At 38.3% G+C, this 16,980-nt stretch overlaps 3 protein-coding genes across 3 annotated transcripts; 2 read left to right on the top strand and 1 right to left on the bottom strand.

Moving 5' to 3' along the window:
• The first annotated feature begins 1,266 nt into the window (after positions 1–1,266).
• Positions 1,267–3,954, top strand: LOC110861171. Its single transcript, XM_022110283.2, has 4 exons — positions 1,267–1,436; positions 1,974–2,957; positions 3,317–3,473; positions 3,548–3,954. The coding sequence occupies exons 1-4, from the start codon at positions 1,303–1,305 to the stop codon at positions 3,836–3,838; spliced, it is 1,566 nt and encodes a 521-aa protein (XP_021965975.1). The 5' UTR covers positions 1,267–1,302; the 3' UTR covers positions 3,839–3,954.
• Positions 3,955–6,493: 2,539 nt separating this feature from the next.
• Positions 6,494–8,850, top strand: LOC118432988. The gene is made up of 4 exons (XM_035844487.1): positions 6,494–6,651; positions 6,808–7,791; positions 8,125–8,281; positions 8,367–8,850. Exons 1-4 carry the CDS (start codon positions 6,518–6,520, stop codon positions 8,655–8,657), a joined length of 1,566 nt encoding a protein of 521 aa, XP_035700380.1. The 5' UTR covers positions 6,494–6,517; the 3' UTR covers positions 8,658–8,850.
• A 210-nt stretch (positions 8,851–9,060) lies between these two features.
• LOC110861148 lies at positions 9,061–10,934 on the bottom strand. The gene is made up of 5 exons (XM_022110256.2): positions 10,791–10,934; positions 10,489–10,701; positions 9,749–10,042; positions 9,305–9,399; positions 9,061–9,208 (listed from the first exon to the last, which is right to left on the bottom strand). Exons 1-4 carry the CDS (start codon positions 10,842–10,844, stop codon positions 9,373–9,375), a joined length of 588 nt encoding a protein of 195 aa, XP_021965948.2. The 5' UTR covers positions 10,845–10,934; the 3' UTR covers positions 9,061–9,208; positions 9,305–9,372.
• Between the last annotated feature and the right edge of the window lie 6,046 nt (positions 10,935–16,980).

Genomic DNA, 16,980 nt, shown 5'->3' with positions numbered 1-16,980 from the left:
AAGTATTTCCAGTGCAACTTTATCGACGAGTTCTAACAGATTGTTGCGAAGTGTAAATGATCTTGTTCCTTAATTAATCGGCTACCTCACAAAAATTGAGGTAGGTCGATGTCGATGGACAGGTTTTGGGCAAAAAATGTATCACATTACTTTCTTACACGGCTGAAAAATGATGCGCTGTGAGTGATCTGTGACCTCACAGACTTAATGAAATGGTCCTGTCGAAATTAATGAGCTACTTGGCTTTACAAAATTAACCTGTTACCTCAATCTTCACCAACCAGGCATTTATTTGTTCTCTGCTAATCTGATGTCATATCAGATTAGCAGAGAACTTAATCAAGTCATGAAATAAATCATAGTCACACTGCAGGAAAATTATTATTTCATCGTATGCAAATATTTATGTATGTAGAACGCATATGCAAATAATAATTAATTTCCGACAACGTGACAAATTCGTCCCTGCAGAAATAAAATATGTACTTATTAATGACATAAAAATGAACATTTTTAGATGCACCACGACCACGAACCTTGACTCATTGCATCAGTGGCCGTGCAAGTTGTGGGGACAATAGTATGATAGGATATTTACATATATTCTTTTCGGATATTTTTATTCGGATATTCGGATATTTTTATTCGGGGATATCTAATAACTGTGGGGACATTAGCCCTGTTCCCATACTTCCGCGGCCACTGTATGGCACATACATACGTATATATTTATTGGTCCTCTCTGTTGTGCACGGTCATCAAGATGTTCCCTATTTTTATGCACTTTGAATCTACATATGTACTTGTTGTTCCGATCTGTATGCATGATTGGTACCCAAAATTGATATCAGGTATCACTGTCATACGTAAATATATTTTTTAATCTGCATCAATAAACTTATACGATTATAAATTCAAAGTCAAATGAATGGAGAGATTCATATGTTTGCATCTATTTATTGTGCGCAATTGTGCACATGCACATTATGTATCACAAGCACATTATCTTATCCATCTTAATGGTACTTGGATTTAAGTAGTTATGTAACTATAACTAATTAAATTTGGTGCCTGGCCTCCATTGAGGGCGTTTCCTGGCATTGACTTATAATTAGACTCTTGCATCAGATGAGTTTGTATGCAGATATCGGGGTTCTTGCTCATTAGGAGATCTCTGGAGTCAATGCTGACAGGAATTGTACCTACGTTTTCCAGTGGATGATACATATATAAAAGGGTCGGGATTCAGTTTAATCTTAGTTTCTCCAGATTAATCAAGCAGCAATTTTCAAAATTGGAGAAATGAAACCAACCACAGTTTGGGCAACGTTTTGCTTGGCGGCCTTTATTTTCGCAGTGCTGCAAGTGACGATTGCCTTCCTCAACCCGCCCTGCAGTAGGATACCGATCGACCCAGGATGCACGAATGACCCGAGGTATGTAGGTGGTAAATCTGAAGAAAAGTCGAGACAATTTTGAGAGAGAAAGTTGTGAAAATTTCGCACTTTTCGAAACTTTTGAGCCAATTCATTTGCACATTTTTTTCGACAAGAAACGACATTTCCAACTGATGGTATATAAAATTGCTTAATTCACTAATTTCGCGAACAGTTTTAGTGCCATTTGATAAGGCTTATTTATGTATTTTTTGAAAAATTTGTCAGTTGGATTACATGCTTTTTGTTTTGGCTTCACAATAAATTAGAAAAATGTGACAAATTTGCTTGAATAATTTGCACTTCGTTCAACTTTTTACACGCCCAATCTCAGTTACCCAGCGACCCCAATGATGTCAACAATATTTCATCTCCTCTGATTTTGAAAATATTATCTTTCATAAAATTATAATTTTACACTTTCACACCTGAAGAAGGTGGCAGTTGAACCCTGAAAGCTTGTAAATAAATAGCTTCAAAAATGTCATCCATACGATCCGATAATTCTAACTTGAACTTTAAAAAAAAATTTTGCAGCCTCGTCTCCCCCGTTTTCCCCGCATGTCCCCTACCCTTCGAAGAGTGGGCCATAGCTGCCCGCGCCGCCCCGGGAAACTCACCCCGTCCCGATGGCGTCATCCCACCCTGGTTCAACCGTCCCCTCGCCCTTCGAGGTCAACAAGTCACCTCGGAATACCGCTTTCCCTGGTATTTCGTCATGTTTTTCGGCACCTTCATTCAACTCAACATGCCCGACATCCGGAGCCCCCTCATGTTCAACAGAAAACACACGACCCCTATCGACAACGCCAAACGAGACATGGCTACCCTTATGCAGTCCTTGATCTGGACGAAGGACTACTTTTACGAGGAGCCCATCGAAGGCAACTCGTCCTACATCGAATCCATCGAGAACGTGCACGCCATCCATGACGAGGTCCTAGGGCGCGCAAGCGCGAAACAAGAAACCGAAGGGTGCATCGTCTGGCCGCAGCACTATGCCAACCAAACAACGAATGACGTTTTATGGGATGCATTCGAGGGTGACATGAAGGCTTCCGGTATCCCGCTGTCTCAACGTGCCCCGTCTCCCACCACGTGGCCGACATGCCCGCCCAAAACGGAGTGCAACGCGTGCAAAACGTGCCAAATGTGCGAACCCGTGTTTTCCTGTAAAGAAGGCGGGTGCACCATCGTTAAGACGAAGTGCACCCATTGCTCGGGTTGCAAGGCGTCCTCATGTACGCAGAAGGCCGTCCCGACCTGTAAATACGCGCAGGTCAAGACGTACAAGTGCGGGACTTGCGTTTGTGATGAGAATAAGAAGAATTGTGGGGAATGTGAGACCTGTACTAATACCAAGAAATGTTTGAATTTTACGCCGCCATTGTTTAACCAGCAAGCGATGGTGTTCGTGATGTACAGCGTGGTCGCGTATCCCACCCTTTTTCCAAAGGATTTGGCGATCAACCTGTGTAACGAGGATTTTTGGGCGTTTAATCATTTGTTTGCAGTTGTTGCGTAAGTTATTAAGAAGCAAGTATAATTAAATGACATAATTTGCATAAACTCTTAGAAAACTGGTATGGTCATGCAGGTATTGATTTCTTGGTATTAAAATTTTACAAAAATTTACGGTAAAAATTTGCTACCGATATGATAAAACCATGTAGTAGTTCAGTAATACCGAACTATTAAAACACCGGATTAAGTACTTATCAAAACCGCTTTGGTAGAGTCATGTATGTATGAATACCACTTTGTATTATTTTAATACCAGATTTCAAAGATAAATACGAAATTTTCCAACTAAATCGACTTAACTCGTAACAAACTTAAAGATTAATTAGCTTTATGTAATTAATTTAATTTAAATTTAGATACGGCTTGGGGATCGATGATAAGTACAACGTATTTCTTCAACCGGATCTGGAATCAGCGAGGATTTACTATCGAAAAATGCATGAACAGATTATCATCCCGAGCTTGTTCACTTTTGATAAGCAGACGAGAATTATGATGGACAATGTGTTTAGGGTGGGTTACTGAATTTTCATTTTGGAGGGACTAATTTTGTATGAAGTCTCAAAATGCCCCATTTTTAATTTCAGGGTCTGTCCACCGTTACGGGTGGAATCCTAACTCCTACCTTCTTGCTGCATCGTTTCGTTCACAACTTTTTGAACCAGCCCGCGCCTCGACTTCAAGCCTTGATGAAACCGAGAGAGCTTGCGCTTAACAGCGCGCTGGATTTTGCCTACATTCCGCAATTCATGAGAAGCCCCACCTATCGAAGTTTGGCGAACACGGCGTTGAGTGCTTTCACCTCCGGCGCGTCGACCGTATTGTTCCGAGGAAATTGTAGGGACTACAAGACAATTTCACAGAAATGTTTTGTGTAATTTATAAATATGTTACAGAAGAAAAATAGAATGCTTACTAAATAGTTGTGTAAATTATTTAAGTATAAAATTTTGTGAACGTTTCGAAATAAATGTGTAAATCTTAAAAGAAAAAAATCTTTAATGTAAATGTGCTAATCATACAGAGTTATACATACATATTAGATGATTTCATTCATTTTATTGTACATAGTATATGCATTTAAATATGTAGTCGTTAAGACTGCATTTGAATTGCTTAATTTATTTATGTAACTGTTGGGTAATTAGATAATCTAAATATTTGATTCAAAACGTCAATTTTGAGATACATAGACTGCACAATATGCATTATGAAAATTTAAATACTAAATACATACATATTGATTATGTATGTAGTAAGAAATTTGTTATTATAATGGTTGATCTTCAGTCTTTGGAGTATGTATGTATGTACATAGATTAGATTAAAGTAAAAAGTGAGTATATAAAATATTTATTTGATAGTTTAGTTCATATTTAATTCATCAAATTCAAAATTTACTTTACTTTGGGAATAATTTACTTATTTATGACATAATGCTATGTGTACAAATATAAATATGTAAGAAACCGCCACACAGTTATTCATTACACTCAATACTTACAATTAGTCGATTCCAATGAAACGCATATTTTTAAGTATCTACTTGGAAAACTTAGCATGTAACCTAAAATTAATTTTCCTTGCCACTGTGGTCCATCTCATTTTCAGGGACGATTACTGGAAAGTATGTAGAGGATAATGTAAACTTTAAAATTTGTAATCAGTTACATACATAGCTTGAAATAAAAAAAATATCTGCGTAAACTTACTGCTGTGAATGGCGAGGTCACCTTTATCCCAACCGGCACTTATTGCAGGAAGGATCACTTTCAAAGTGCGGGTACAAGTGCAACATTGCAGAGATCTGGAACATACATATGTGGATAATTAAAACAACTACACTCTTATAAATCTGGTATAGTCAGGAAAGTATTGATTTCTCGGTATTAAAGTTCATACCGCTAGGTATTAAAATTATACCGGTCCGTAAGAATTTTCTACACTCAAAACAAAACGGTGTCAATATATGACTTAACCGCCTTGGTTACAATTGTGATTCCGAGTAGTAACGAAATTTTTCCGTCCGGTCATAACATTATAACTACCGGTATCAAAATCATCACAACTCGGATTCAACATTTTAACCAAGGCGGTTAAGTCCTATACTGACACCGGCGGTGTTGATTCGACAAATTTTTATTTTGAGTGTAGAGGTATTGTAAAACTTTAATACTGTGCTGTCACTACACGGTATGAGTTATCACTATCAATGCTAGAATTATTTATTTCATTTCTTGTTAATCTGTCACCGTCACGGGTGGAATCTTATCTCCCACATCTTTGTCTCATTGAAATATTTAAAAATAAATATAGCCATGAATTGTTCAAAAAGTCATTCCAATGAATATGTCGTCTATTACTAAGCACGTCGTGATACCGGATTGCAGACAGGATTCGAAATACTGCCGAATGACGTAAACTTTTTCCTCGTTTTTCCACTTAAACTTCCTTGTAATCCAATTAAATATCTATTTATTACATAAATGAAAAATAAATAAATAATAAAATCCAATTAAATATCTATTTATTACATAAATGATAATATGCATGTAGCTATAAACAGGCTCTAAAATAATTTCATGGGCATATAGATTACACGTCATTCCAAGTAAGTTCTTCAGGTACATATGCATGTAGTAATTAATTTTATGAGGAAATTTATTATTTGATATTTTATTTTATATTCTAATTTTATGAGCACATGAAGGCGTTAACGTTGACCAGACCCCCTGTCACGCGCACAATTTTTTTTAGTAACTTCTGGTTCACAATTTGAAGCTCCAAGTGTATCTGACCTCGAAATTTATAATAAATAAAGCTACAGCGTATTTCTAAGAACGATGTCAATTTGGTTATTTGTTGATCTTGTGATCTGAAATGTGGTCAAAATTTAAAAATTTGAAATTATATTGTTGTCTAGAGTCCAAAGTTTCGAAAACTCTTTTAATTTTTAAGATCGACCAAGAATTGGAAAAAAGCTCAGATTAATAACAATTTTCAGCATGTGTAACCCTTCATAAAAAAATTCTACCGCTAACCATATTTAGACCTGCTGTTTCAATCCATTTAGTTACAGCCAGGTTGGGCACACTATGTACATAGGTACATACTTATTCAACATGACAAACATGACAATAATGCTTCAAAAATTTATGTAACCATTAATTTTTTAAACAATTTTATCGTCGGTTTCTACGCACGTCTTGATAACGAATTGTAGACAGGATTCGAGATACCTATGTATGAATGTATAAAGTAAACTTTTTCCTCATTTTTCCCCTTAAACTTCCGTGTCATGCAATTAATAAATATGTCAATGTACCTGTTGACACTTGTATTTAAACGACCAAAAAGCAATTTCATGTATGCAGAGTACCCTACGTACGTCATTCTAAGTATATTACTCACAAAGATTCCCATACAACTTTGAGACTCAAAGTTTGAGTAAAAGGTTGCTGTGTACGACAGTCGATGACATATAAAATGTCCGAATTCAGTGCAAATAATATTAGTGTCTCAAGATTAGTCAACAAGCAATTCTCAAAGTGGGAAAGATGAAGCCAATCAAAGTTTTGGCAATTTTTTGCATCGTGTCATTTATATGCGGAGTGCTCCTGGTGACAATCCCACTTTTCAAGTCGTCATGCAGTCAAATACCGTTCCAGCCAGGGTGCACTCATAATTTGAGGTAAGTAATAAGTTTTTCAACGTAAAAAAATTGCGAAAAAATATTCAAATTTGACGAAATTTTCAAAATTTACCTTTAATTTTAGAATATTTTGGATATAAAATGTTGGAAATGGATACAACTATTGTGAAATTAATTGGGTAGTTATTTTTGTAGCCTCGTTACCCCCACGTTACCCGCATGTCCCCTACCCTTCGAAGAGTGGGCCATAGCTTCCCGCGCCGCCCCGGGAAACTCGCCTCGTCCTGACGGCGTCATCCCGTCCTGGTTCAACCGGCCTCTCGCTCTTCGAGGTCAACAGGTCACCTCGGAATACCGCTTTCCTTACTACTTCGTCATGTTTTTCGGCACCTTCATCCAACTCAACATGCCCGACATCCGGAACCCCCTCATGTTCAACAGAAAACACACGACCGCCCTGGGCAACGAAAAGAGGGACATGGCCACCCTTATGCAAAATTTGATCTGGACGAAGGACTACTTTTACGACATGCCCATCGAAGGCAACTCGTCCTACATCGAATCCATCGAGAACGTGCACGCCATCCATGACGAGGTCCAAATGCGCGCGAGCGCCAAACAAGAAACGGAAGGGTGCATCGTATCGCCTCACCGGTTTGATAATCAAACGACGAATGACGTTTTATGGGATGCTTTCGAAAGTGATATGAAGAACTCCAAAATTCCGCATTCTCAGCGTGCCCCATCTCCCACCACGTGGCCGACTTGCCCACCTGAAACGGAGTGCGATTCGTGCAAAAAGTGCAAAGTGTGCGAACCCTTTTACTCCTGCCAAGGAAAAGGCGGGTGCACCTTTAAGATGAAGTGCACCCATTGTTCGGGGTGCGAAGCGTCCAGTTGTACTGAGAATGCCGCCCCGACCTGTAAATATGTGCAGGTGGAAACGTACAAGTGCGGGAAATGTATTTGCGATGATAAAAAGCAGAATTGTGGGGAATGTGAGACCTGTACTAATACCAAGAAATGTTTGAATTTTACGCCGCCATTGTTCAATCAACAGGCCATGGTTTTCGTGATTTACACTGTGATCGCGTACCCCATCCTTTTTCCGGAGGGTATGGCAATCAATGCGTGCGATGCGGATTTCTGGGCGTACAATCACTTGTTTGCCGTACTTGCGTAAGTTATGGTGGAGAAAGTTTAATCATAATTTTCCTACACTCTTAGAAAACTGATATTGATTGTTTGGTATTAAAATTGTAATTAGTATGTAACAATGTGGTACAAATATGGTAAAAGTGGTAGTTGCCTAGTTGGTGGCAAAGTGCAGTGGTATAACTGCTACTACTGCACTTTGGTAGGAATAGGAACATCGCTTGGCAGTATTTTGAGACCAGAGTAGAGTGTACATAAATATGGAAATTTGCTACCAAATTATAAGTAGCTAAGGTTTAATTGGCTTTAGAAGTCTGTTCTGTAGATAATTAATTTACATATATGTAATTTACATAGATACGGCATAGGGATCGATGATAAGTACAACGTCTTTCTTCAACCGGATCTGGAATCAGCGAGGATTTACTATCGAAAAATGCATGAACAGATTATCATCCCGAGCTTATTCACTTTCGATAAGCAGACGAGGCTCATGATGGATAATGTTTTTAAGGTGGGGAATTACTTTTAAGTTCTGGAGGGAATAATTTTTAAGTCTCAAAATGCCCCAGATTAATTTAATTCCTTCTTAATTTCAGGGTCTGTCCACTGTCACGGGTGGAATCTTGTCCCCCACGCTTTTGGTGCATAGATTCGTCCACAACTTTCTGAACCAGCCCGCGCCTCGTCTTCAAGCCTTGATGAAACCCAGAGAGATCGCCCTTAACGGTGCGTTAGATTTTGCATATATTCCGCAATTTATGGAAAGCCCGGTGTATCGAAGTTTGGCAAATACGGCGTTGAGCGCTTTCATCTCCGGCGCATCGACCGCATTGTTCGGAGGAAATTGTAAAGATTATCAGACAGTTGCACGGAAATGTTTTGTTTAGTATGAGTTGGTTTTAGTAATATTTTGTTTAGCATTTGTTTAATATTTATTATAGATTACAGGAGAAAAATAAAATGCTTACTAACTGTATATACAAAATATTTAAGTGCATATGCAATTTTGAAATATTTCGCAATAAAGGTGTAAATTTTAATCGGAACAAATTTTCTAACGGAAAGGTGTAAATAAATAAATGGTAGGCCTGCGTTTTTAGTTAAAACCGCATATTTAAATCGTTAAATTTATGTAACTGGCCTGTCTTTGCATGTCAATTTTGAGGTAAGCAAGCTTCATAATTACACATAAATGTACATATGCATTTAAGTTTATGGCAAATTTCATTAATGATTTTAAATTTTTGGAGTATGTGTAAAACATAATTGATAATATAAACGTTTGTTTATAGATAAGTTCATATTTAATCGCAAAGTGTTAAAGCGGATCTTACATTTGGAATTAATTTATGGTATAGTGTTTATGGTATATAGCCACCCAGTTTGTGAAGTCAATTGTCCTTGCCGCTGTGGTCCATCTCATTTTCCGGAAAGATTACTGGAAAATAAAGGATAAGGAAAATTTGAAAACTTGTATATTTTGATCGGTTTGTTATAATAAATAAGTGACAAATACGTATCTGTACAAACTTACTATTGTGGATGGTGAGGTCACCTTTGTCCCAACGGGCTCTCATTGCCGGAAGGCTAATGTCTTCATTTTCAAAGTGCGGGTACACTATTAGAAATCTGGAAGGTATTGAATTCTCGGTATTAAAGTTGCTACTGTTTGGTATTAAAATTATCGTGGTTCGTAAAAATATGCTATCGATAACCTTGATACCGAGCTATTACTAGACGGTATTAATTATCAATCCCGTTTGGTAGAGTCATACGAGTACATATTTATATCTCTTGGTATTGTTTTAATACTGGATTTCGAAAAGTGTAGTTTTACTTTCCATTAATTTATGCAGGAAATCTGGATGAATTAATTAGGTAATTAAAGGGGTATTAACTACTAATTAACTTTAATTAGTACCGTCGTAGCTAGTTCTAACTAATGAATTTACAGAAATATGTAATACAAAACACTCACGATATGGTCAAGATCTGGAAAGTCCAATCTTCTTAACTCGAGGGATTTCCTCCACTTTCCATACAAAAGTCGGCCCTTGAAGATTCTGTCTTGTCTTAAAATTCGCGCAATGTCGTCCTTATAGTTTTCACTTTTGGATGACCCATGCAAAGCTCGGAAGATTTCCATTTCCAATCTGGCCAGCTCGTCCGTGGTTGGCTTGAACCGGATGAGTAAAATTTTGAAGAATGACACCACGGCTTCAGTAACCCTTCGCTCGACTGGCACGTCGTTTACGAGTTGAATCACGGCTTTCTGTAAGAAATGGTAAATATTCAGGTTTAAATATTACATATTAACGTGGAACTTGATGACTCATAGCCAAAATCAGAACATTTTTAATCATTTCTCGGCTCGGGAAATTTGCTTCTAAAGAATGGATGACAAATGTAAAAGTAGGCCGTTATCAATTTGCCAAAATCATACACTCCTAAATTTGGAAATTTTTGAAGGAAGAGATTTCAAGATTAAGAAGCTTTCAGAAAAATGGGAACCTATCGAAACTGGCTGACTATAATTTTAAAAAATAGCCGCCATTCCATTAAAAACTTATTGACTACAAATTAATCGTTCAGTATTGCTAAATGAATTCCAAGAGCGGAGAAATGATTAGAAATGTGTTGATCTTGAAGATTTTGGTGATGAGTCATCGGGTCTACGTTAAACCAGTGACAGCCACATTGTAATAAAAACTTACATACGGTAGCTTCCCAGGGATACATGATGTGTGGAGTTGCTGAGGGCGCAGTGGTCATCGGGGAGGCCTCAAAATTGCGAATGACCCTTATGCAGGATCGATATTCTGCCACAGTGGCATTGATCCCTTGCACAAAGGTCGATATCCAGTTGACAATTCTCATCCTCCTTCCATTTTCGTCGAGGGGACCATTCTCACAAAAGTGGATGATGGTGGTCTGCAAAGTGAAATATTTTAATAATTTTTTTTAATTAATTGCACCAAATCACAAATCACATGGTAACATCATTAAATCACGCGAATTACCATGTGCTGCAACATCTTTGGATACTCTGGAGTGGTAGTTAAGCTCGAAGCCATTTTTAAAGAAATGTAATTTTAGAATTTTTAATCAAAACAATTAATTGAGGATTTATGTATAATGCAGAGAAAGTCGAAAACTCAACCGATTCAGTCACCAATCAGCATGCCAATGTATTTGACAGTGGCGCTGTATCACGTGGCCTCATACATTGTCTCACCTTGCCCCATAATGCTGGACTTTTTCATGCCACTGTGGCGTTGGGTACCTGAAATAAAGTTTTGCGCCGCTACCTACATAAATCCTTCAATTAGTCGGTGAGTTTAAGTCACCAACTATTTTTACCAACGGTCCGCGAAATTTCTTCTCCTCTAAAGTTGATTTAGCTACTATACTGCACATATTTAAGGTTGAACTTTTACAGAAATTGAGAATTCTGAGAAACTACGCAACTGCAAGTCTCAATTTGCCTCAAATCATTCGGACGGGAGACTTTAGTTTCTCAGAATTCTCAGTTTCTGTAAAAGTTCAACTGTGCGCGAATGGAGAGTACGTGGTGCAGGGGGGAGAAAGAAGAACCCACATGTGTATGTATCTGTAAATGGCATGTACTTTCAATCTGGACCCCATAATTATCCCAACCATCCCAAACAAGGTGTAAATTGTTATCTAAATTATTAGTTACCTGTTTAGATGTGTACAAGTCTCTACAAACATTTCCAAGAAATCGATGCAAGTTTCCTTATCGACAATGAAAATAGGTCTGGACTTATTACATTTGTCTTGGCTTTACAAAAAAACAATGAGGCCGAGTGGTGAACCTGTTGGTGCAGACAAGCCCCTTATATAATATGGGAGACAATTTTTTTGTGCATACATAATGCAAAACAGGCAGAGGTGAGAAATATACATGAAAATGTATGTCAAATGTAATTATGTAGATAGCCAATATACTAAAATATTATTCTAAATATGCTATACTGTACCAATTTAAAATAAATGAAAAAATTGAAATTCAAAGTCCCCCAAAAAGTGAAGATTCCTTCACTTTTTGGGGAACTTTGATAAGTGGGAGGACACCACGACCCGACATTGCACCCACCACCACAAACTGTTTAAAAAAGTTCTCCTCACTGAAAAGTACAAAATTTCGTGAATTTTTTTTCGGCATTTGTCGTGTAGTAAGCTCTTCGAACCCAATTAGTAACTTGTAGGGAAAATAGTGCTTCGTCGATTGTCACCAATAACTCACTCCTATTCCTCCGCAGAAAATTCAAATAAAATTTTTTGCAAAGACGTTAAAGATTTTTTCTGGAACAAGTTGAAATGACTGTTTCAACTTCTGGGGGCCGTGGGGGAGGCAATTTTGACAGTAGAGGGTTGGTTTTTTGCACAAAATTTGTTGAGGACAACATGCTCGTCTGTTCAAAATTTTGACCCTCTACAACAAACCGTTCACGGGTTATCTAAGGTCAAATTCGTATCCAGCGGGGCGAGCTCCCCATCTGTATATTCAATATGTAATTCCAAACTTGGAGAAACAAGGAGAAAGTTTAATTTAATGTTTGCTCTTCAAAATTTTTCGTTGAACATTAAAATGGTTATGAAAATGCGAAAGTCGCAAACGTAAAATTGAATTGAACTTTTACTTTATTCTTAAACAGACCAAAATGATTTGTCGTTTAAAAATTACACACAATTTAGATTCTAAGATGCCCTGAAGTCTGCTTGCGAATTATGTTCCAAGTTTGAAAGCATATGTATACAATATACTTTTTTAAACACCTTTTTAAGCACAATATACCAAAAGTATATTATATACGGTTGGTAATATATGTGTAGATTCAATATATGTACACGTACATATATTGCCCACCTCTGAAAATAGGTGTCTATGCAATTAAACGACTACGTATTTACATGTCTTAACCAACATAAATAAAATTATGTTGAGTACGTAGCTCTTAAATAGTGCAAACCCGGCTTCATTGGAACTGGAAAAAGTATAAAAGCTTAAATGTTACCAGCCACATAGCCACATATCATATCGAGTTAACGGTGTCCACCAAACAGAGGCAGGTAAATATTCAGACTTTTGGTCAACAAATTATGGTCCGTATTAGATCAAATTCTTCATAAACAATTAATAGAAAATTGGGTATATTCCCATTCTTGAAAAAAATCCTTAAAATTATTGCCGGTCAAATTCCTACATACCGTAAAAACTCAAATAGTAGCCGCTGCTCTAATAGTAGCCGTGTTCAAATAGTAGCCCTGTCTATTTTCAAAATTTTGTAAATAGTGACCGTGCTCAAATAGTAGCCCTGCCCAAATAGTTGCCCTGCTCAAATAGTAGCCTTATTCGAATAGACGCGTCTCTCTTTCCATACAACCACACTTCTGGCCAGTTAATTAAGATAATTAAATTATAATTCAATATAATCGCAGTTACACACCATCGAAGCTATGTATGAGTCGATGGCAAAACACCACTTTATCTCATCGAAGGAATCATTGAAGAGCAGGTCGAGCAGAATAATATTCTAATAGACTACGACTCTAAAGGCAAAATTGGTCTTGTCCTTAAAATTTAATTTGAGCTTGATTCAGGAAATAAAAATCATAGTAGTATGCAAATAGTAGCCGTGTCTATCTTCATAATTTTAGAAATAGTGACCTTGCCCAAATAGTAGCCTTGCTCAAATTGTAGCCGGGTCTCAGCCACTGATTTTATAAATAGTAGCCCCCGGCTATTGAGTTTTTACGGTAATTATTTTTGGCTTAATTTTTTCCAAATACTAGTCGACGAAAAATTATCAAAATTCCAAACTATTAACAAAATTTTTTGTTGGTTACAAAATTCAGAATTGACAGATTTTATCTAACGAAGCCGTTCTGAATATATTACTTATTTATGTAGTGAGCCCATAAGTTCTAACTTATGTAAAATGCTGACCAAATTTCCACATTTTGATGGTGGAAAAAGTAAAACAGAAAATATGAGATTATTTTACAAAATTGAACAGATTGCAAAAATTTGAGTCAGAAATTAAGGGAGCGGCCAAATTATCTTGCAAAATAATTTTATGGAATTGTTTTATCAATCTGTGCAGTAGGCATGTAAATGGGTTGAGTTGAGCTGAGGAGAGTGATACGAGGGGGGTAGATAAGTAATTGGCCTCGCCTTGAAGGGGAGTTATTTTGCTTTACATTTTTTGTGGGTGCGAGCGATAAATTCATATGTATCTCAGATCTCACAGCTTAAAAATTCACGGTCACGGCCGAGTCTAGGGGATCATCTGATGTGATCAAAAACCACGAAACAGGCAAAACTGATAAAATTTAGCCCAGGTTTGTTACGTAGATTTAGACCGTCAAAACGGAAACATGTACTTCCTTTTGCATTTAATCACTAACAATGGAGGCGCAAACCATGTTCAGCCCATATAATTTTTTGACCCTATTAGTTTGAAAGAGCAAGTCTTTACAAACAACATTTGGTTCGGCACTTGGGCAGATGCGCAAATTTCAGCACTTTATGGGCGCCGCAAGTTGGCAAAAACGCACGAAGTTGAGCTCGAGCTGGGCATTGCCCGAAAAATCGTGCGTTTTAGCGAACTTGCGCGCCCATAAAGTGCTGAAATTTGCGCATCTGCCCAAGTGCCGAACCAAATGTTGTTTGTAAAGACTTGCTCTTTCAAACTAATAGGGTCAAAAAATTATCTGGGCTGAACATGGTTTGCGCCTCCATTGTAAGCAATGAACCTAGGTTCATTATTATGACCTTGAAATTAAACAAAACAACAAGCAGTGGAAGCACCCACCCACAAAGGAGCAAACCGGGAACAGAAGTTGCTATGATGGCTTTGGCCACCTATTTTGGGACTCAGAAGTACTCCTGTACTGGATGTTGTGGCTCCGGAGACGGCCATACCTGTTGCGCATTACACCGCAGTTTTGAATGTTTAACCCAAGTCGATGTGGAGAAAAGACGAGAACAAAAATCACGTCGCTCACGAAAATGCTGACGGCGAATTTTCAGTAAAAAATCAAAAATTTCGGAGGGTGCCTTTTTACGCCAAAAAATGCCAAAATTATTTCATCCCCTTTACAGTCCACACATGGCCTCTAGTGACTACTTTATATTTCGATATTTTGAAAAAAAACCTCAGGGGGAAGAGATTTCGACGATTAATGAGGTGAAAACAGCGTTTTTGACCTTTTTTCGAAAACCATTTATAAAAGCGGGATAGAGTGTTTGAAATTTAGCGGACCAAGTGTGTTAACCTCTCTGTGGACGACATTTAAAAGTAGTAGGGCAAGTATTCCAAATTTGTTGCCGGATCATGGCGAGGCCGATTACTTATCTACCCCCCCCCCTCGTAACTACTTAAATCAACTCAATAAAAAAAATCCTCCACTCATTCATCTTAACTCAAACTCGATCCAACTCAAATGTCAACGACTCGAACTCAACTCATATCGTACATGTCGACTAACCTTTTTGGCGTAACGCATGTATCTATTTATTTCAATAAATACGTTCAAAAAAGGTTCAAAAGAAGTTAATTTTATCACAAACCACTGACTTGGGATTTAGCAGTTTACTTTGATAAAGTTGAAAATCTCAAAATCTCCAGACCAGCAATAAAAAAAATCTTTAATGAGGCAACTCAAACTCATTTTCCGTAACTAAACTCAAACTCATTATTTCTCAACTCATTTCAAAATGAGTCGAGTTATACTCCCGACTCAAACTCAACTTGAACTCAGGAATTCATATGGCAAATGAGTTGACTCGACTCATTGGCAGTTCTAACTTGTTAACTCCGCCTTGATGGTACATATAAAGTTCGGTAGTTGCTATTAGTTTATCCATGAATAAACATAAATAATATGGATATTACTTATGAAAGATAATTTCAGTAATATTCAAACCGACGGCAAAGATGAATGGAGTCACACTTCTTACCATTAGCCTTGCCGCGTTTACTTTCGGAGTTCAAATGGCCATCGCGTTCCTCAACCCACCCTGCAGCCAGATCCCGTTCCAACCGGGGTGCACTCATGATCCAAGGTATTTACTTAAAGTGGAAAAAAATTGAGAGAATAAAATGTTTCAAATTTGGTTTTGTTTTGTTAAAATTTCAAGTTTTGTTTTATTTAAAAACAATATTTAAAAAATTGGAGGGAGGAAGTAAGGAGGATCTAATTTCAGAACTAATAATTTTCATTTCGCCCTAATTCTTCGCAGTCTCGTAACCCCCACATTGCGCGCATGTCCCCTCCCCTACGAAGAATGGATCATAGCTGCCCGCGCCGCCTCGGGAAACTTACCCCGCCCAGACGGCGTCGTCCCACCCTGGTTCAACCGTCCTCTAGCCCTTCGAGGTCAGCAGGTCAACTCCGAATACCACTTCCCTTGGTATGCCGTCATGGTTTTCGCCATCCTCATCAAGCTCAACATTCCCGACATCCGGAACCCCCTCATGTTCAATAAGAAGAACATGAACGGCCCGGTCAACGCGAAACGAGACACGGCCACCCTCATGCAGGGCCTGGTTTTGGCGAAGGACTACTTTTACGACATGCCCATCGAAGGCAACTCGTCCTATATCGACTCCGTCCGCAACGTAGCCGCCATCCATGCCAATGTCGAGATGCGCGCCAATGCTAAACAAGCCTCGGAAGGGTGCATCGTTTCGCGGCATGACTACACCAACCAAACCACGAACGACGTTTCGTATGACGCATTCGAAAGTGATATGAAGAACTCTAAAATCCCGCAATCTCAACGTACCCCATCCCCCACTACGTGGCCGACTGGTCCGCCCGAAACGGAGTGCAAATCATGCAAAAAGTATGAGCCAGTAAATCTTTGTGAAGGACCGCAGTGCACCCGCCTTACTACCAAATGCATCGATTGTTCCGGGTGCAAGGCGACCAGCTGTAAGCATAATGCCGTTCCTGCCTGTAAATACGCCCAGGTAAAAACGTTCCAATGCGGGACGTGTGTTTGTGATGGGAAAAATGCGAATTGTGGGCAATGTGAGACTTGCACTAGTACCAAGAAGTATTTTAATTTCGTCCCGCCATTGTTCAACCAGCAAGCCATGGTTCTCGTGCTGTATCCTGTCGTCGCTTATCCCATCCTCTTTCCGAAGGATTTAGCCATGGATGCTTGCGACGAGGATT

This window comes from Folsomia candida, unplaced genomic scaffold (genome assembly GCF_002217175.1).
Source record: "Folsomia candida strain VU population unplaced genomic scaffold, ASM221717v1 Fcan01_Sc038, whole genome shotgun sequence".
Classification (NCBI taxonomy): domain Eukaryota; kingdom Metazoa; phylum Arthropoda; class Collembola; order Entomobryomorpha; family Isotomidae; genus Folsomia; species Folsomia candida.
This window is presented reverse-complemented; position numbering and strand designations above follow the sequence as displayed.